The 20,776-nt window shown below is 44.1% G+C and overlaps 1 protein-coding gene across 3 annotated transcripts in view; it reads left to right on the plus strand.

Moving 5' to 3' along the window:
• SPEN (spen family transcriptional repressor) overlaps positions 1–20,776 on the plus strand; it is a 66,671-nt gene that overhangs the window by 31,039 nt on the left and 14,856 nt on the right. For 2 of the 3 annotated variants that reach the window (XM_063176906.1, XM_063176907.1), the window contains exons 4-10: positions 11,271–11,431; positions 12,594–12,794; positions 13,541–13,692; positions 16,168–16,293; positions 16,857–16,970; positions 18,114–18,227; positions 19,765–19,865. In XM_063176906.1, coding sequence (XP_063032976.1) covers positions 11,271–11,431; positions 12,594–12,794; positions 13,541–13,692; positions 16,168–16,293; positions 16,857–16,970; positions 18,114–18,227; positions 19,765–19,865 — 969 coding nt within the window. The remainder of the gene's footprint in view (positions 1–11,270; positions 11,432–12,593; positions 12,795–13,540; positions 13,693–16,167; positions 16,294–16,856; positions 16,971–18,113; positions 18,228–19,764; positions 19,866–20,776) is intronic. The other variant, XM_063176908.1, reaches the window with a different exon arrangement.

Here is a 20,776-nt window from a genome sequence, read left to right on the forward strand (position 1 = left end):
CCTGAAAGTGAATTCCCAAGAATGCCCAGCCCCAGGTCCCTGTGGACAGACGGTGCCGGGCTGGGCAGAGTGAGATGCAGAGTGTCCTACTTACCGTGGCTGCTACAGGTCTGACCTCCTTGGATCATCTGACACCTCGTTGGGTAAGAGGTTGCTGCAAGATCTCAAACCCTCAAATTATGTAAGATTTACACACTTGCTTTGAAGTTGGTCCCTCCCTTCCATGTTTGTTTACTGGCTGGTGTGTCCTGTTGGATTGTGAAGGATGAATAGTCACAGAAAGGAGGCTGTCGGGTTAGTACAGATTTTCTGTTCCTCTTGGTTTTCTAAAGGCGCTCGGAGCTGTGCTTACCCTGGTTCCAGAGTCTGGGAATACACTGAGGACGTCCTGCGCCGGTCCAGGCTTTGCTGGGTGAAATTTTCAGTTTGCTTGTTTGTTTCTAAAATGGAGAGAGGGAGGAGAAAGGCTCATTGTGTTGCTAGAGGAGAAACAGAGATGGTATCTAACAGCTGTCTCAGGAGTTGATGTTGGGTTTGCTTTTTAATACGCAGTTTATCTCGAACTTGGGGAAATCACATGGAAAAAAGGAAAGTGCTTAATTACCCTGTACGTGTGGCTGCCGTGGTTTGGGGGTTGGAAAGCACTGGCTCCCATAAGGGAAGCTCCCAGGCTTTGCCTGTGGGAATTGCTCAGAGGGCTTTTCTTCCACGCTGTGCTCTGGCTGTGCCAGCGGGATTGCCTCGGCTGCTCCTCCTTCCCCAGCGCTGCCATGCCAGGCTGTGCTCGGGCCAGGGAGGTGTAAAAGGTGTCCATTTTCTTCTGCATTTCCCCCTACTTATGCATTTTTCTCGTGAATTAAGTTCTCACCCGTGCTTTGTGATCCCTGGTAAGTGCAATGGAGCTGGCCCAGGCTTTTGGGAAAGAGAATCCCTGGACTCTGACCATGTGTGGAGATGTAATCGCTAAATCCTAACAAATTCCATGGAATTAAGTTACAGCAAGGTGCTTTCTCAGAAGTTACTCTGAAGTGGCAAACACTGTCATGTGATATAGGTTTTGTTGGGTTGGTTTGGAGTTGTTTTTCTCTCAAATTTGCTCTTTTAGCCTGGCATTACACTCCATAGTTGTTCAACAAAGTAAAATCACATTCTCTCCCCCAGCCTACTGCAGATCCACAATAGGTACTGTGGCACTTTACAGATACTTTCTTTTTGGTTTTATTTTCATTACTTCAGTGTTTTCTACCCATGTGAAAGCTCACAAAAAGTTCTACTTTTAGTTGTATTTTTATTTGCATGTGGGCAGCAAAATGAAGTAATTCCCAAATATAGTCCTAGCCAAGAGATCCATCTGTTCCCTGCATTTTTAAATGGCAAATTAATCCTTAGCATAGAACTCATCAAATGTCTTCTCTCTATAATTTATGCTGCCTGAGATCACAGAAATGACTTTTTTTTTTTTTTTTCCCAGGCCTTCCATTTTAAGTAGTCCTTTACTCCAGAGCAGCAGCTCCCATTCTGGTTTTACAGAGCTCTCCTGTGATTCCTCCAGTCACTGTTGTCGGTCTAAAAGGGGGCATTAAAAAAGAAGAACCTCCAAAATTATTCTTCCCTTCATCTCTTTGGTGTTTCTTTGAAAGGCTGTGGAAGATTCTATTAGAATCTTAGATCAGAAGGAGTATTTTATGATTCTAAGATGTAAGGGAATAGAAATTCTCTTTGAAAAACACCCTTGATAAATGGATTTATTTTGAATGGAGAGCTAGGGTTGCCCTGTCCATTTCCATTTGGATTTCTCTCTTTGGACAATAGTGACCATTTTTAGAAGTACTGAACTTCCACAGCATTATCTGCCATAAAGGGAATTTCTATATTAAGCTTTGCACGTTCTGAAATTTACTTAAGCAGCATTGTAGCTCAGCTGTGTATCTTGGCATGCCTTCCATTGCAGCTCCCATCCCAGGAACAATTCTGTTTATAGGAGAGGATGCACCATTTCAAAACTGCTCCAAATCAGGAATTTCAACAAATGGTGTTTTGTGTATTGCTAAAAAAACCCCATGCCTTGGGTTGGGAGGAGGCAGTGCATGCAAATAGTGCCTGGCTTGGTTTTTTTAAGGCAAGGTGTGATGCTTTTCTAAAACATGAAGACAGAATTAATTCTATGGGGCTGTTCACCATGATCTTCTGGCAGCTTTATGTTGAAAAGTAACTGCAGTAATCTGGAGGTGAATCAGTGCTCAGGGTTTTTTTTGTTCTAGCATATGTCTGAAAAAGGCTTTTCTTCTGAAAGATGTCCAGTGCTCAACACTCAGTCAATGCCAAATGGTTTTAAAATTGTACTTAGAAGTGTTTATTCCCAGGAATTGATTTTACAGGGCTCTTAAGGCAAAAGAGGTTACTTTTTGCTCCTTGAGTAAATGCATAGTAGCCTTGGATGCAGTGGTGGTTGCATTTTCAATGGCATTTAAAACTCTCCTGGCTCTTAGGCAGCACTTGGAGTAGAGTTTGGTGTTTTTTCCTAGGATGCTGAGTAGGTCCCTTCATGAAAGCAGTGCTGTTGTTGAGGAATCTGCCTTTAAATATTGGGCTTGATGATCACGGAGCTCTCTTCCAGCTTAAATGATTCTGTGTTGCTTTCTTGGTATTTTGAAAAGACTTGGCCACCCTTGAGCCTGGAGATCAAATTCCTCAGGCTGTTCCCTCTGTGATTCATGGAATGACCTTGGGCAAAGCCTTGGCCACTTCATACCTTCCTTTTCCATCTGCAGTGAATGTTAAGGCAGCCTCCCATGAACCTGGTACTAAAATACAGCTTTTGTCCCAAGATTTCATGTGCTCTGAAGTGTCAGTTACAAATTACTAATTTAGATCATCGGCAGATAGGTGGCAAAAGCTCTTCCCTTTAACACAATTACTCTGCTTTTGGGCAACTTCTGCCTGATCCACGCCTGGGGCAGCAGCAGCAGCAGCAGCTCTTCCTCAGGCTTGTGCTGGCAGTGCTTGGAATAATTTGGAGCGTGGCTGGAGGAGGTGGCAGTTCTGCGTGGCTGCAGCAGGACTTCTCATGGGGGATCTTGACCCAGGGCTTTGCTCTGTGAAGGTGATGTTAAACAGAGAGTGCTCACCCATTCTCACACCCACCCTCTTTCTTCCCTCTTTGCATCGGTGCAAGTTTAATTGTGGGAAAGCAGAGCTGAGGAGCTGCTTTGTACTTCACCCTCAAGGCCTCGATGACTTTTATCTTTCCCAGCGCCGAGCTCCGTCACCGTGGCCGTTTGCTGAGAAAGCATTTCCTTCAGCTTCCCAGGCTTTCTTTTGGAGCATGAGCAATCCCACTGTTCCCAGGGAGCATCCATGGTTCAAAGAGGCATTGGCTGGGCAGGCAGGTAACTCCAGCTGCTCCCAAATTCAACACCAAACCCATCCACATCCACCCGCCAGCATGGGATTGAGCAGCTTCTTCCCAGCAGTGGGAAGCTGTTGTTGTCAGTGCTGAGTCTGCTCTTTGCTCCAGAGATAGGCCAGTGTGTTTGTAACCAACACTTTTTTCCCCCCAGGTTAATGTTTTTAATTCTTGGTGCACGAAGTTCAAGCCCAAGGACAGGGGGACGTAGGTCAAGGAGCGAGGTGACAACACTGACTGTGGGTTGGGCACAGTCAGCCAGACAGAGATTAATATAAACATACATATTTTTAGCAATCATAATGGGTTATTTAGTTGCAGGGAAGAATTAAAAGGAGCCCAAGGCTGTCTGGAAACTCTGAGGGCTGCAGGGGAAGATGGTTCTGGGGGTGGGAGTAGTCCATCCTTCTGAGCAACATCTCCATCTTCTCCAGGATTCATTTCAGACTTTGATCAAAGATCAGGTGTCAGACATCAGGATAAAATAACTGACATAAATATATCAGGATAAAATAACTGACGTAAATATATTTATATATATTTATACATGGCCTGTCACAGAAATGCAAATGGAATGTTAATAAGCCACTCACTTGGCTTAGGATAAGCATATGGTAAATAGTACCTGGAGGCTGTGTCTTCAAAAACTTGCTGGTCAGAGACTGAAATAAATACAGCAACAGTGTATGTTAGTTGGTGATGTGAAGGACATTGAGTTGTCACGGTTGTGTTGCTTTCCCATGGCCCTTAAACATAATTTAATTTCATTTCTTTGGATTTAGGATTCCAGCCCAGCAGGAGATCATTGTAGTCTTCTCTCTGGGCGTGGTAAAGCAGAAAAAGTTAAGGGAAGGAGGATGTCCTTGTTTCATTAGCCTGCAGTATTTAATGATCTCTCTTTAGAGTTGTAAATGCTGGTTTTATCTGTTGCATGCTTTTTGTGGCTATTTGTGTTTCCGAGCTGCACTGGCCTTTCCCCCCTCTCGGTGGATTGTTGTATCATAACTGAGTGCAGTTAAATACTGCAGAGTGTGTGACATGCACAAACCAAAGTTCCTTGGGTGTGGAGTTCTCAGCGGCTTGAACGGGTGCCAAGAATGTCACAGAATCCCAACCCAGTGAGCTTTGCTCCAGAGGGGCCGGGGTGATGGGCACAGGGTAATTATTACACTGAGGGAATGTTTAGGTGGCTTTCTCTGCCCTTCCATATTTCCAGTGGAAAGTCTTGTTTGCACATGGAGGAACGGGGTTCAGGTTCTTGGTGGTTTCCCTGTGTGGGCTGAGCCCCTTCAGCGCTCGCCTGCAGTTGGCAAAATGTGGTGACTGCTCGTTTCCTCTTGATCTCTTCGTACAAACCAACCTCAGAGGTTGAACTGGGTTTTCTGACGTCTTCAACTTCAGGTTCAACAACTCCTTTGAAGGAGGGAAAAACCCCTCGTATTTATTTCCGCAGGTGTGTGAAATGGTTTTTTTCCCATACAAATGCCCTGGTGTGGGACGTGTCATGTGTACAGAACAAGTGCCTGCTGCTTGCTTGGGTATTTAGGTCAGTGCTGGAATCAGCTCTGATAAGGAGTTAAGGTCGGTGTGCCCAGACCTCTGTAATTTTCATTGTGGTTATTCCTGCCCGTGGCAGGGTGTTGGAATGAGATGATCTCTGGGGTCCCCTTCTGGGATTCTATGATTCCTGCTTGAGTGTGGTAGAACAGCCACCTGGATTGTTGGATTAACAGGGTGGTGTCAGGAGTTTTGTGGGAATGGCCTACTACTGTCCTTAGGAAGGAAAGTGTGATTTGATGTGCATTTTTTACTTACGTGTGTGTAGAGAACAGGGGAAATTCTGGTTAAATATCTTCTTAATTATGTATGTTAAGTATCTTAAAAAATATCTTAAAACAGGGGAAATTCTAGTTAAAATATCTTCTTAGTTCTGAGTAGGTCAGAAATACCAGTCTGTAATAGCCTTGTGCATATATTGCTCCAATCTATAATTTTCCATCCAGAAGTTGAAGTGTTTCACAGGTGAAGATCCTTTAGTCCATTGCTAGAATGTAATACAGTGCATATTTTAAGCTTTTATTTTAAGCAGTTGCCATCAGTTTTTTATGGGTGTTGGCTGGCAGTAATCAGGTCTTTTTAATTCTTTTTATTCCCAAACAACGCACCAGTACATTCAGGAAACTTGGAGCAGTTCTCTAGTGCTGTTTTCCCAAGCTGAAGAAATCTAACCAGCAGGTTTTTTATCCAAAGTATCCCAAGGATTTGTGTCTTCTGGATAGAGCTGATCACACAGCACTGTCACTGCTGGTGTTCTGTGCATGGAGATCATCTGTGGTGACTTAACTTGGATCTGGAAAGGGAGGGACAGGGAGAAAACCCGAGGGTTCCTGTTCTTCCGTTCAGAGATGACTGTAAGTTAACTTTGGATTTCCTGACCCGGCTTGGGAATCTGCTGCTGACATCAGCTGTGAGAATAACCCGCCGTCAGCAGGGATGAAGCCTGTCCTCAGTAGATCTTTCTAGGAGATAATCTGCACTCGGAGATTATTCTGACAGGGCGTTGAGTCGAGCTGAGCCAGGCAGAGTTCCTGATTTCAAGTTAATTTTGGCAGGGAAAAAGTGATCGTTCTGCATATTTCTTGTAAAAATAAAAAATCCTGGATGCTTCACCAGGTCTGGTGAAACAGTTTTTGAAGTCAGCTATAAAAAAAGATTTAAGCATTAATTTTTACATTTTTCACAGCTGAAGTTTGGCATGAAAAATGCAAAGGTTTTAAACTGGTTTAGGTGGTTTTGTTTTTAACTTGCTCCAGCTATAGAGGTTGGAATCATGGAATGACAGAATCATGGAATGGTTTGGGTTGGAAAGCACCTTAAAACCCATCTCATTCCACCCCTGCCTCAGCTTACTCCAAGCCCTGTCCCACCTGGCCTTGGACACTTCCAGGGACTGGGCAATCACAGCTTTTCTGGGCAACAGCAGGTTGGTTTGGTTTTGTTTTTTTAAACCTGCATTGGCAGCTCAGTGCCCGCAGGATGTTAAAGCTTCCCTGTGCTTTATCCTCCTCGGCGGTGCCGTGTTTCCAGCCGTGTTTCCAGCCGTGTTTCCAGCCCTGTTTCCAGCTTTGTTTCCCGCCTGCCGCTCCTGGGGAGTCCCCAGCCTGCAGCTGACTCACTGCTCTCAAATAAATGAACGGGCAGAAATGACAATTGTGCCACATTTTAAAATTGCAGGAGGAGGGTGCAGGGCAGGTTGTGAGATGCCTTGATTCAGCGCCGCTGCCATTGACGGGAAGCAGCAGGTCTCCCGTTCCATCCAAGGGCTTGGAGCCTCTCTTTTATCTCCTTTTGTGGGAACAAAGGACAGCTGCCTTTGTGTTCTCCACTCACTGCTTTCATTTCTCACACGTAAACCCAGCGTAACTTCATTGCCACTGGGCCTACAAACTGTAATTGCCTGAAAATGAGAAATTTCTCGGGAAACGAGGAGTGGTTTGTGGGGTATCAGGATTTGAAATGTCATCTTTGCACTTAGAACTGAGCAAAGGAAAATTCTGTGTGCTAAATGAGCTGCAATGTACTGAGACCAGGAATGGGGCCCCATCCCTTCCAACACAGGATATTCCATAATACCAGATGTATTTGAGTCTGAATCTCATGGATGGATTATTGCATATTGAGTCTTTGAGAATCAGCCCATGTGGATAAAATTTAGATTGGATTATGAACAAATTAATCTTGATTAATGGAAAATAGATACATAGGTAAATATTTTAAGTTATTAATAGATTTTATTATGATTTATAAAAAATGGACACATAAATAGTGTGAGTAAGAGCACACATCCTTATATGTAATCATGGAATGCCAATAAGTGTTTTAAAAGGGCTTGTAAACTACACCTGTAGTAAAGTGCATGTAGATTCCACTCCATGCACTCTTTTGTCAGCTGTATTTTATATTCTACTTAAAAGGCATGTAATTCAATTCTGCATTTAGTTTTTATAGCTTTACAGCATGAAAATCACAAGCTAATATTGAGGTGGACTAGAAAAGTAAATCTTCACATCCTTGTGTTTGTAGTGACATTAATTCTGGATAAACAACTCGTATAGCATTTTCTCCAGTGATGAAAATTAGAAACAATCAATGCTTATTTAATGTCCACCCCTTGTTTAATTAAGAGCAATCTCTCTTCTTGCTCAGTTTTCCCATCTGATTTTGCCGACAGTAAAACGCAAAAATAATTATTCTTTAATGCCGTGATGCCGTAGAGTGAAAGTGATTTCAGAAGTATCTGGGCTGGACAAAAGAGCATCTGAGGCGGTGTGTGAGCGCTCAGGCTGTTCCGCGAGCAGCGCTGGTTCCCAGCTCCCTCGCGGCGCCGCGCGTGTGTTGTGACAGCTCTGGAGATTAGTTCCTCGGCGTGCTGGCATTCTGCTCTGCTGACTTCACAGCGATGTGGCAGAGCAGGTTCTCCCGTGTTGGGAAAAGGCTGAGTGCCAGAGCACGCTCTGCTCTTCTGGAAAAAATCACCCCGCGTTTAATGCTGCTAGCGGAAGCCCAAAATGAAGTTACAGAGCTATTTTTGACCTGCCCCAAAACCTATTGATACTTTGAATACTTTAAAGGAAGAGATTATCAGAGCTGTTCTTTTATCCTGTTATGTTGCCGTGTTAAAATTTCCCTAGCTCACTGTAAAAGCTTTATGAACCCACTTTTGCCAGAAGAATTTTTAATAACTTATTTTCTGCGTTGGCAACGGGTGGTTGTTTTCAAAATTACTCACAGGGAAAAGCAAAGCCATATTCTCATTTTAATATTCTGGGAACTTGTCCTTGAGCAGCTTTCAGGCTTCAGATCTGTATATTTTTAAAGCTGAAAAAGAGTTGTATTTTGCTGCTCAAGACTCCACATAATTCCCTGTCAGATGCTTTATTTTGATTGTGCTGTGAGCTATAACTGGGTGACACAGCAGCTATAATTAACTCTTCCATCATTCTCCCATTCACAGAACATCAAACCTTTGACTTACTTTTGAATTATTATATCCATGTTTCTTCAATTGGAAAAGTGATGGGGATTTCCCTAAAGAAAGGGGGGGATTGTTCTTGCAATAATTTTTTTCTTGTCTAAAAATAGTCAGGAAATAATGACTTTTTATTTTTTTTCTAGAATGTCTCAAAGTCTTGCTTTGCTAAGGGACACATATCCGTAAAACTCCCTGGGGAAATGGAAGTTACCAGCATGATCCTTGTTTCCCAAAGTTGCACAGAGTTCAGGCTCCTTTGTAGAATTTATCACCCTGTTGCACTGCTGTGTCATCACTTGGATATCTAATGGTATTATCCCAAGATAATATTTTTTTTTCTAGTGGAATGCTGTGATTTTAACAGTATACTCCATATTTTTAATATCCTCATCTAAAAAAACCCCAAACTGTAAAAATAGCCTGTCTCCATTCGAAAGCACTGCTCACTTCAGTGCTGCCTCTTGCTTGAGAGATGCAATCTCAGCCCACTGGAATTCTAAGGGCTTTGGGATCATCAAGATGTGAGAAGGGAAACTGGAAATGGTCACAGGGCAGAGGGTTCTGCAGCCCTAAAATCCTATTTTTGCTTTTCCCAGGGGCTGCTGATGCACATGGAGCTGCTGTCAGCTTAGGAATTATTTTCAGTTTCTCCCCACACACATTCTCTGCCCTATATTTGTGTTTAAAGAAGTTTCTCTGTTCTTTGCCAGTTTATTTCCCAGTAGCAGGTGATGGTTGATGTTACTCCTGGAGAACACTGAGGGCCTGCTCGTGTGGGGTTGGGTTTGTTTTTCTCCCAGAATGCTGTAGAGAAGAACTTCAGTTTGGTGATTTAGTAGAATGGCAGAGGGAATGGAATAAAGATGAGGAAGAAATGCTCCACTCTTCACTTTCAGTGATGAAATAGTTCATTAATGAAGAAGGCATAAAAGGAGGGTGTACAGATGAGACAGAAATAAAGGCATTTTACCAATTTAGCAGAAAAATGAGGCTGTGAAGGGACATCTTGATGATGGGAGATTCCTTGCTGGAAAGCACAAGGGACTGTAGCTGGGAAGGGAAATGTTATTTATTATCCATGAAGCGAGAGGTTGGGTGGTGCAGGGCAGCTGCCCTGGGCAAGAGCAGGGCAGGGGGAAGGGCTCAGTTTTTCACTCCATTCCTGGCATGGCTTTATTTTCACTCCTCTCCCAAAGTGATGCTGAACTTCCTCCTCTGGGGCCGGAGGAGTAGGAGGAGAATGTGTGGGAAAGGCACCAACGTGTGAAGTGGCTGCATGGGATGGGAGGGTTGTAATGACAGGGTGAGACCGGCAGCAGAGTTTCTCATGTTTATTATTACTTCTGCATTTTTGAACCTTTTTTGTTGTGTTTTATTTTGGTCTGGCCTGTTTTTATATCCTTCTGGATTGTTTGTAAGTATTTTGGGACAGAGATTGTCTTCCCTTCTGCGCCTCCAAATATAATGGGGACAGAGCCCAAGGGCTTTTGGGAACGTGCCATGGTGCTCGTTGCACCAAGATGTTCAGAAAGAAAACCAGGTTTTTTGAACGTTTGAAGAAAAGCACCCACAAAAAAAGCAATAGAAGAGCTCACAAAATCAAATCTTGGAAATTACTAGAAGCCTGAAATCGTTTCCCTGAGAAAAGAAATGGAAAAGTTAAGTGGTTTAATGGCTAGAAGGTTTGTAAGAAGGGTATGAAATATTTAAGATAAGAAAAAGATAAACTTGCGTATCGTTTTTCTAATACGATGTGGAGAGGAATATAAAAATTCAATCAAGCAGCAAATTTCAGACTGACAGGATTATTTTAGTACGTGGCACATCTCCTCCCCTCCAGCCTCCGAGTTAAAATTCCAGCAGAATTTTTTCGAAGGCTGCTCGTGTAATGGAGAATGAAAGTCTCCGGGGTTATGTCAGACAAAATTATTTTTAGCGCTGTTCTGAGCCCTCGTGCCTCGGGGAAGAAATGAGCCACTGAAGCAGGATGACGTGTCCCCACTGGGCAAGCTTTAATAACATTATATTCTCTGTATTTCTGCCTCTCCTCGAAGCACCGAATGATCCTGAGTCTGTGGGTTAGATTGGCTCCCTCTGTGATCTAATATGCAAATCCTCTTCCGCTGTAATTATTGTTTATAAAAGGTGTTCTTGGGTCTGAATTCTTCATGTCTGGAGCTGGAGATTGAGGCTGAGCCTGGAAATAGTGTTTACTGGTTCATAGAGAATCCTAAAATGGTTTGAGCTGGAAGGGATCTTGAAGATCACCTTGTTCCACCCTGGGCCATGGCTGGGACAGGGACATGGACATCCCCAGCTATCCAGGCTGTTCCCAAGCAGTTGACCAAAATGATTTTCACACATGGTCTCTTTGGAATACAGATCTTTTCAGGGAAGATGCCTGAGAGCACAATAGTATTTCTTTCCTGTACATGAGAGCGCCGGGAGGGGTTTTGAGGCACTGTCAGACCTGTGCATCCTCCCTTTATTTCTCCACTCTTCCTACACAGCTCCTGAGCCGGTCCAACATTGCATTACACTTAATTAAATCTCCACCATTGTCAGGGTGGGTAACAGGATCTCCCTGACATTTTACCCACATTCCACTTCCCTGCCTGTCTCCTCTGGGGACTTTGGAGGGGGATATTGATAGGAAGACACTTAAATCCGTGTGAATAGCAGGCAGCAGCACAGAAACAGAACCGGGCACAAAAGGAAAGAAGCCCTGTGGATGGGCAGAAACTCTGAAATTTTGCTTTTTTAATAAGATAACCATTTCCTGGGTGACTTTGCCCTGTGCACTCACCTGTGCTTCCCTCCATGCCATTCCAGCAGTGACTCCAGCAGCAGCTCGAGCGACGAGTCCCCGGCGCGCTCGGTGCAGTCGACGGCCGTGCCCGCGCCCGCGTCCCAGCTGCTCCCGTCGCTGGAGAAGGATGAGCCCAGGAAGAGCTTTGGGATCAAGGTGCAAAATCTTCCAGTGCGCTCAACAGGTAAGTTCACTCAGGAAAAGGGGGTGGGATTGGTGGGGTAACCTGTACTGAGTCTTTGACACACGGCAGCCACGTGCTGCCTCCCAGGATGGGATTCTCTCCCTGCTTCTGCCTCTGTTCTTGTGTGACAGTGGGAAAATTGCTTAATTAGTGACCATCTGTGGGAAACCCTGCTGGTCCCAGCTCCAAGTACTGGGCATTTCCAGCTCCTGGAACTGGTGCTTCCAACAGTAATGTGGACTTTCCCAGGGAAAAAAACTGACACATCCCCATTTTTAACTTAAAACTGATTGTTTCATCTCACCCTGCTTCAATTTATTTTTTAATCCAAAAAGTCAAGGATTTTCTGTTGCAGTTTGAGTGCTTTAAAACACCCCTGAGCATATTTGTGAAGGCAGTGCATATTGCATGGAAAATAACCCAGGAAACCACGTGCTGAGGAGCGCCCATGATTGCTCCCTGTTCCCTGTGCTGAGCACAGGAGAGATCCCACAGGAAAAACCAGCATGGCATCAGTTGTGAAATAGTTTTAACAGAATTCATGGATGCAGAAGCACTGGCTGAGCTAAAATAATATCTGTTGATCTTGTGAGCAGACTACCTCATGTGTTGATATCTTCCTATAGATTTAATGCTTGTCATATTCCTTGAAAGGACACGGAGCTGAGGTCAATATCCCACAAATCCCAGACAGATTGTGTGGGGCTGAGTCAGATTCTGCAAAATCTGATGAATCTGCCTGGTTATATTTCTGAATTGACTGAACTGAACGCTGTGTGACTCCAGCCTCCACTCCAGACACCTCATCCCAGCTGTGCACAGTATTCCTGTGGGATTTTTAATGGAGTATCCCTGTTATTTCTTCTTTGCCTGGAGCTGGGTGTCTCTTAGAGGCAAAAACCATCCACCACCAGCTTTAGCCATGTAAAACCTCGTGTGTGTAGTTTCTCGGGTTTAAAAGAGAAAGATCAGCAAGAAACTTTGGACACTGTCAGAATTAACATCCCAAATTAAAAAGGGCAGTCGTGTGAGCACAGAGTTAAGTGGGATGAAGTCACATTTCCGAAAGACAGTCAGAGTCCTTCATGGTGAGTCTTTTAAGGTGCTGCTGAGCTGGTAGGAGTGACGTTTCTGCAGTATTAATGTTTATTTGTCGGTTTAGATACAAGCCTTAAAGATGGACTTTTCCACGAATTCAAGAAGTACGGGAAGGTGACGTCGGTGCAGATCCACGGCGCGTCCGAGGAGCGCTACGGGCTCGTGTTCTTCCGGCAGCAGGAGGACCAGGAGAAAGCGCTGAATGCCTCCAAAGGAAAGCTCTTCTTTGGCATGCAGATTGAAGTCACAGCCTGGATAGGACCAGGTAAGGTCCATGCCCTTCTCCCATGGAATTCTGGGTGTGTTCAGGAGCTGTTGTAAAGAGGCTGAATAGAAGTAGGAAACATACTTTAAAGAAACTGGGGAGAATGCTATGATAAACTCCAGAGCAAAAAGAGTGGATGCTCTTGGATTAAACAGCAAGAGAGAAGGAAAGCTGCCATCCTCCCAAAGAGTGGGATCTGCTGCAAGGAACGATCTCATCTGCCGTGTCTCGGTGGAGCAGCTGCCAGTGGGTGGTGTGAGCACAGCACTGAGTCCTCCCAGCCTCGTTTCGTCTCCTTTTAATTAAAACAGCCAACGAGTGCTGCGTTTGGAGGCTGTGGCAGCACAGCCCACGTGACCAACCAGTGAGAGCTGCAGCCCTGAGCACGTGGTGAAGTTCTCAGACTGCACTTCAATGGCTTCTTTAAAAATTGATTCCTGAAAACAAACTCCTGCCACGTGCTCTTCCCCAAGCACAGGGAAGCCTTACTGGAATTCATGCACTCAAGCATTGATACTTGGTAAATTTCCAGAGAAGCAGTTGAAGGGTGCAGCTCCCTTTCACCTGAGGATGCTCAGATTCCTCTGTGGAATATAAAGATTCCCAATCCCACATAAATAACAAGTCATGGGTGCAGTACTGGGTGTTTTTCTCAAAGATAATGGTTCAGATCAAGGAGGCCTGAATAAACCAACATGATCCAAATCTCCAGTCATTACAAATTTCCTGCTCTCTTTTTATCCTAGAAACCGAAAGCGAGAATGAATTTCGTCCTTTGGATGAAAGGATAGATGAGTTTCACCCAAAGGCAACGAGAACTTTGTTCATTGGCAACCTGGAGAAAACCACCACCTACCACGACCTTCGCAACATCTTCCAGCGCTTTGGGGGAATAGTGGTACGTGAACGGTGTCCTGTGTGGGGTGGCACTGCCCCCCTCTCTGTACAGAGCTGTGAAATGCTCTGAGTGCTGCTAAATCTGTCAACGACTGATAATTCAGTCTTTCTGTAATAATCTGAGTCACTCATCTTGCTGGAATATACCTGAAAGCTTTTCTTTGTATTCAGAGTTCAGCATACGAATGTTGAGGGGTAGCTTAGTGGGAAAAGCAGTCCTAGGAGTGTTTACAACAAATGTCTCTTCTGGTAATTCTCTCCTGGTAGTTCCAAAGCTGCTTGGGTATTTGGGATGTGAATGTGCCAGGTGATGTTGTCACGTTGACTGCTACAACTGTGTGAATCTGAGTTTCCTGTTGATTCCTGGAACAAGGAGCTTGGTCAGTGCATGTGGAAGCAACCCCATGCCCAGGCAGAGGGGACTGGAGCAGAGGGATCAGTGATGGCCCGTGAGGGATTTGGGTTTTCAGCTGAGGGGGAGTATCCAGATGAGGTAGAGCGGCCCCTGCTTCTCTGCTAATGACTTTCTATCAATCACATCAATGTTATATTTAAGGGAAATTTTTCACAAAAGTTTTGCAACTGTCCTACCTAATTAATTTTCACATGGGCATGGAGTGACAGGAGAAGCCTTAAGCTGAAGGAGGGCAGAGTTAGGCAGGATATTGGGAAGGAATTCTTCCCCAGGAGGGTGGGGAGGCCCTGGCACAGGTTGCCCAGAGCAGCTGTGGCTGCCTCATTCCTAGAGGCAAGGCCAGGTTGGAGGGGGCTTGGAGCAGCCTGGGACAGTGGAAGGGGTCCCTGCCATGGCAGGGGGTAGAACTGCATGAGCTGTAAGGATCCTTCCAACCCAAACCATTCTGGGATTCATTCTGTGATTCCTGTTGAGTCTGGGCTTCAGACAGTTTGTGTTCTCCCTGTCAGCTGTGGGTGCTTGTGAATGTGCTGTGCCTCCTTCTCTCTGCTCTGACATGTCTACTGCAGCTGAGGAATCAGTCACACATTCCAGGAGCCCCATCCCTGCTACTCCCCAAAAGAAGAGGAGGTTGCTTCCATGTACAGTGTGAACAAATCTAAAATCCCCATTTTATGATGTCTGTGTATGCAGACTCTGCTGTATCCTTGACATCAATAGTGATTTATGAATTCGTGCCATGTCTGTGGCTTGAACCCTTTTTCAGTGTTAGAGCAGCAGAGCTCTCCTGATAAAGATGCTTATCAGTGCTAGTGTAAATTGGCTTTTGTGTGCTGTGGTGCTCCCTGTCAGCATTATTAATGGCTCAGAATTGGGAGGCAGCGCTGCCTCGCCGTTTCCAGGAAAACTTGCAAGCTCAGGTGCAGGAGGGACCAGCTTTATAACCTTTCTGAGGGGTAATGAGCACAATAATGATACTTTATTTGCCTGTCACAAGGAATTGCTTGCCCAGGGTGAGTGGTCAAGTATAATTTGCCATGGTTGCAGTTGTGCTACTTCAGACACTTGGAAATGTAGTTTTCTATTAATATTTCACTTAAATCATTAGACTAGGGCTGTAGGAGTCTAATAGTTGTGTAAATCTCCCTGTTTACTTCTGTTTTCCCAGATAAAGAGCTGTTGGGTGAGACCGTGTCAAACTGCTGCCTTGTCCCTAAATTTATTAACCATGAAATTAGCCTGTCCTGGATTGTTGGAACATTTGTGCTTAGATCCATATGTGGCTCACAAAGGCAGCTCCTGCTATTCCAGCAAATAAAGCCAAACCCTCCACCTCCTATTTTCAGCTTGGAATGAATCATAGTATCATGAGTTTGTTCAGAGGCTTTGGGTACATTTCCAGTGCTAGTGCTGAGCTTGTTTGTTAACCAAATGTCAGCTCCTGGCTTGCTGGGTTTTTTTAAATCGATTAAAATCAGCCTTTATTTGGCTTTGTGAGCCTCTGGCTGTACTTGTGAATGGGCCCATGGTGGCTTGGTTTTAAAGAGCAACAGCAACCAAAGTTGAGACTCTTTTTGCCTTTGCCATGAGTCAGACTGGTTCAAGAGATGAGTCCAGCCTCACTTTGTGTTTCTAGGAACAGGATGGATCGTGATTATTTGGAAAAGAAGCCCGGCTTGGCTCAGAGATGGGGATCGGAGCAGGTTGTTTTCTCGTGAGCCTTTGTGAGCGAAAATTAATCTGTATTTCTTTGATCCTGAATTGTCTCTTCTTGATATAGTATTAACAGCCTAAAGCTGATGTTTGTTGATCAGGTCAGGCTTAGTTCTGCAGGCTTGGATTTTAAATCTGTGGGATAAAGAGCTTTCCCTGCTCAGTAAGGATTTGGTTTTGAGATGCAGCAGAACAGCAAAGTTTTAACTGTCTACTATTGTTTAAATCCTCCCTCTGAAGAAAATATTAATTAAAGAGCTTGCTGTGCCACGTGTCCCTGAAAAAAACCAAGTCCTCTTAGATGGGATTGAGTGCTGACTGTGGGCTGTGTTTTGTGCTTGTCCCCAGGACATCGACATTAAGAAGGTGAACGGTGTCCCTCAGTACGCGTTCCTGCAGTACTGCGACATCGCCAGCGTCTGCAAAGCCATTAAGAAGATGGATGGGGAATATCTTGGAAATAACCGGCTCAAGGTAAAGAAATCCTCCCCTGGACTGTATCCTTCTTGTGTCTCCCACTGCTGCATCGTGGGATGTTTCGCAGTGAGGTACTTTATGGAAGTGAGATGCTTTTTAATACGAGATCATATCAGAGCCTGATGGTTTCAACCACCACCTGATTGGGATTAATCAGCATTTTTGTAGGCTCTGTGCTCACGCAGTCCTGGGATTGAGCACTCAGAGTCTGACATTCCCTGGCCTGGAAGGGACACTTGGCAGGGCAGTGCTGGGAATCCATCCCCCTCCCCATGGCAAACAGGGCCTGTCAGGGCCCAGAGCTGTCAACCTGTCACTTCTCAGACATTCAAACTGTAGAAGAACCCAATGTTGTCAAACACTGTATTTGTTTAAACAAGCAGAATTATTTTCATTAATTGCTCTTTGATTTTTGTCTTGCACCTGCTCCAGATGCTAATTTTAGAAAACCCATACAAACAGCAGCTTTCTCCAGATAAGTCTTTCATCAGGCAGGCTCTGATCAGTGAGTTTAACCCTTGTGCACTGTACTGATGGAAGTTTTGCCCTTTTGTGTCCAGCTGGGTTTTGGGAAGAGCATGCCTACAAACTGCGTGTGGTTAGATGGGCTTTCCACAAACGTTACGGATCAGTATCTGACCCGACATTTCTGCCGCTACGGGCCTGTGGTGAAGGTAGGTGGGAGGCTTTGGCATGTGCTTCCAAGTTGTTACTGTCTTCCTTTCTTCCCATCCTGTCCTTTCAACCCCACTGTCCAGGGCTTTATAGCTCAGGTAGAAAAAATTCTCTCTGGGGTGGAATTTGGCTGGCAGGGCTCTGTCGACATAGGCAGCAACCAAAAAGAATTATTCTGAGTGAGCCGAGATGTTCAGTATTGGAAACCATTTGTTGCTCTTGTGCAGTACAGTCTCTCCCCAGTAAAATTTTTTAAATGTTAGTTGGAAGAACAGCAGTCTAATTACGTAATTACTCATACTTGCTAATTACATAATTAGACATAACTATGATTTTTTTCATCAGACCGAGAAAAAAAAGATTTTTTAAAAGCAGTCAGGACAATCACAGTGCCAAAAGTACATGGAAGAAGAGAGAAAGTCAACAATGGTGCAACACACCCCTGTCATGCAGTGGGAGCCTCTCCCATGCAAGTGATTTATCACGTGCTTAAACTTCAGTGTGGGAGTTGTCCTGTGTGTTTTTATTGGACATGGATGTGCTTAAAATTAAGCAACGTGTGTAAATCTTTGCAGGATCAGGGTCTGGCCTCCCCAAAGGATTTTTGTGGGTTTGTGTTGCAGCTTTGACATTCTTTATTGTAGCTGTTGTTGCTTGAATAATACATTTATGCTGCTAAAGAAAGGCAGTATTTGGAAATTGGGTGTTTAAAAAGTGGTGAGTGGTACTGCAGACTGATAACAAAAGCTGGTTCCACTTTGGGATTAAATGTTTCCTTTACCTTTTTTCCCCCCTAAAACACATTGGAAATTAAAAAAAACACACACACAAAAAAAACCCTTAACAAAGAAATTATATAAAACTCAGTCAACAAAGAAAAAAATATTCAAAGTAAAATACAGAAAAACAAAATAAAGGCATAATATACCTCAAGCCACAATATCCACAATTCAAAGCAGTCCCGTGTCCTTTTATTGTCTCTTCATTCCAATATGCCTCATCAGAAAAGTCTGGAAATTCACCTTGCTAAAAATTATTTTCTTCCTGGTATCCTCATGACTTAGGATTTTGTTGGGACTGACATTAAGTCCTGTGGATGAGGCTCTTATTTGGTTTTTGTTTTGTTTTTTTGTTTTTTACAGGTGGTGTTTGACCGCTTAAAAGGCATGGCCCTGGTTCTCTACAATGAGATTGAATATGCACAAGCAGCTGTAAAAGAGACCAAGGGGAGGAAAATCGGTGGGAATAAAATTAAGGTGTGCAGAATGACCTCCAAACCAAAGCAAAACAGGCAAAAAAAAGAGGAACAAATTGTGTTTAGGCCTTCCCCCTTAAATGCTGGCAGTGCAGACTGCCAGGCTCAAGGAATACTTGACACATGTCCCACATATCAAAGGCTTAAATTATATTTTTATGCTCGGCTTATCAAGATGTCAGGGAATCCTGAACTGTTACTTACAAAGCCTTTTCCAGTATTCTGCTGTTTGTTTCGCTGAACTTGTCTCTCTGAGCTCCTGAGTGTTGGTGTCCGTGTCACTGCCTCGTTTACCCCAATCCAAGGCACACTTTTGTCTGTTTTGTGTTAAAAAAGGGAAATCTGAAGGTGTGAGTTCCTCTAGGAAAAAACATGGTTGCATCCAGCTGCCCCGTGGCTGATGTCCAGGCTCTGGGGTACACTAACCTCAACATGCAGTCATGGAATCATGGAATGGTTTGGGTTGGAAAAGACCTTAAAGATCATCTTGTCCTTCCTTGCAACACATTTTAAACAATAATTGAAAATACTACTTTAAAAACACACACAGAAAGTACTTTTCTTCCTGGAGCAACGCTTAACATGTGCAGGGATATCTTGGATTTGGGTGAATGTGGTGATGCCTGTTCTGACTGTCCCATCAGTCCCACTAACTGGGGACGTGAGGTGTCAGCCAACCCTTTGAATTATCTTCCTCCTCCTCCTTTCTCCTCTCCTAAAGAGTGGGCAGTGATGTCAGGTGTGGTGTCAGCAGCTTCCCACCTCACCCAGGACTGGGAGTTGGCTGTTCTGTAGTTTCTGAGAGTGGTGTTGGGTATCAGTCACCTTCCAGTGCAGGAAAGCGTGTGGTCCCTTAGAAGTTTCACAATTTGTGTGGATCTTGTTGCTTAATGACTTTGGAATAAGCAGCACCCCCTATGTAGGCCTGTGCTCCATTGCTGTGGTTACACACAGGACTGGGCTGATTCAAAAAAGAACAGGAACTAGAATGTTAAAAATATTCCATTATGTGGCATACACATAATGAAATTTGTTCTAATCCTTAATTTTTTTTCACTATGCCATTAGGTTAAGTACTAGCAAACACCAATTTTTGGAGCAGCTGGCACAGGGAGCTGCAGTTCAGGAGCCTTGGTTCTGTCCCTGCTCTATAACCCCAGGCAAACACCATGGAGTCCAGAATGGATTTGTAATCCTGACCCTCTGTAGCACTGCCCTGAGATAAAAAGGACTTTGGAACTGTCCTGGCATTAAAAACATCAATGCCACGATAATAATGTGTATTTTTCCTGCTGCTTTGCCCAACAGAAGCCTCTGGGATGGCAGCTTACAACAACATAGTAAGGAGGTAGTTACACAGCTCCACTGAGAAATGTCTTTATTCCTGGGGATGTGCAGGGCCAGAATTGGGAAGTGTTTGACATTTTTTATTAAATTTCACCCCATTTTCAGTTCTGCTCCCACCTTCAGCAGACAGGGAAATGTTGGCAGAGTGAGGTGTTTCTGTGACTGAATGTGATTTCCCCTTTCTTTTTCAGGTGGACTTTGCTAATCGGGAGAGTCAGTTGGCATTTTATCATTCCATGGAGAAAACAGGTCAAGATATCAGAGACTTCTATGAAATGCTTGCAGAAAGAAGGCATGTATCAATATTTTCATTCCATTTTTTGTCTTCCAGCATCACCTTACACAATCCTTTTACAATCATTGTCCTCCACATCATACAATCAAACTTTCTTCAGGCCATAATTCTTAAAAAAGTTTTTTTCCCCTCTCAACTTAATCCTTGTTTTTTAAGTTTTATTAAAAACACCTCTGCATTTTAGTTTTTTTTTTTACCTCTTCACTATTTTTAAAATTAAATTTAGGTGATCAAACTAAAGCTGTGCACATTAGAGCAGGCAGGCTCTCACACATCCGAGGCGTAGCCAGTTAGTGGAATTCCTGCTGAGGTGGAGGTTTCAGTTGCCTGCATGATCCATATTTAAGTATCCTGTTTCTCTGGTGGGTCACCAGGACGCAGTTGGGAGTCATTCATCACAGCTTAGGAATGCAAAGAGCAGCTTATCTGTAACAGAGAAATGTGTGTGTTGGTGGGTGTACATAAAGTCTGATAAACTGCTGCTCAGCCCTTGAGCATGGAGTAAAATCTGATCTTCCACCTCCCTCTTTCCAACAGTTTTTTTTGTAACTTGATGAAATAATACGTTTTGAGTAAGGATGCCTTTTTATTTTGAATAAAGCTGTGTCCTGTGTGGCTGCCCCTTGGCAGCAGCTGGCACCACATGCTGCACAGCCATTTATTTGTCCCTGAAAACTTGGCACAGAAAGACTCCACATTTTGGGCTTTTTTACCTTCACTGACTGAAAAAAAACACCCCTGTTTTATTCCCTCCAGAGCCTGGCTCATGGTTAGAGCTCTGCCTGCCCAGGAGTCAGCACAGCATGATGCTGGGTGTACCTGGGAGCTGGATAAACCCAATAGTTTCTTGCAGCAAAATAGATTGGTTTGACAATGCAAAATGAGCAGATTTAAAAGCGAGCAGAGTT

This window comes from Melospiza melodia, chromosome 26 (genome assembly GCF_035770615.1).
Source record: "Melospiza melodia melodia isolate bMelMel2 chromosome 26, bMelMel2.pri, whole genome shotgun sequence".
Taxonomy (NCBI): Eukaryota; Metazoa; Chordata; class Aves; order Passeriformes; family Passerellidae; genus Melospiza; species Melospiza melodia.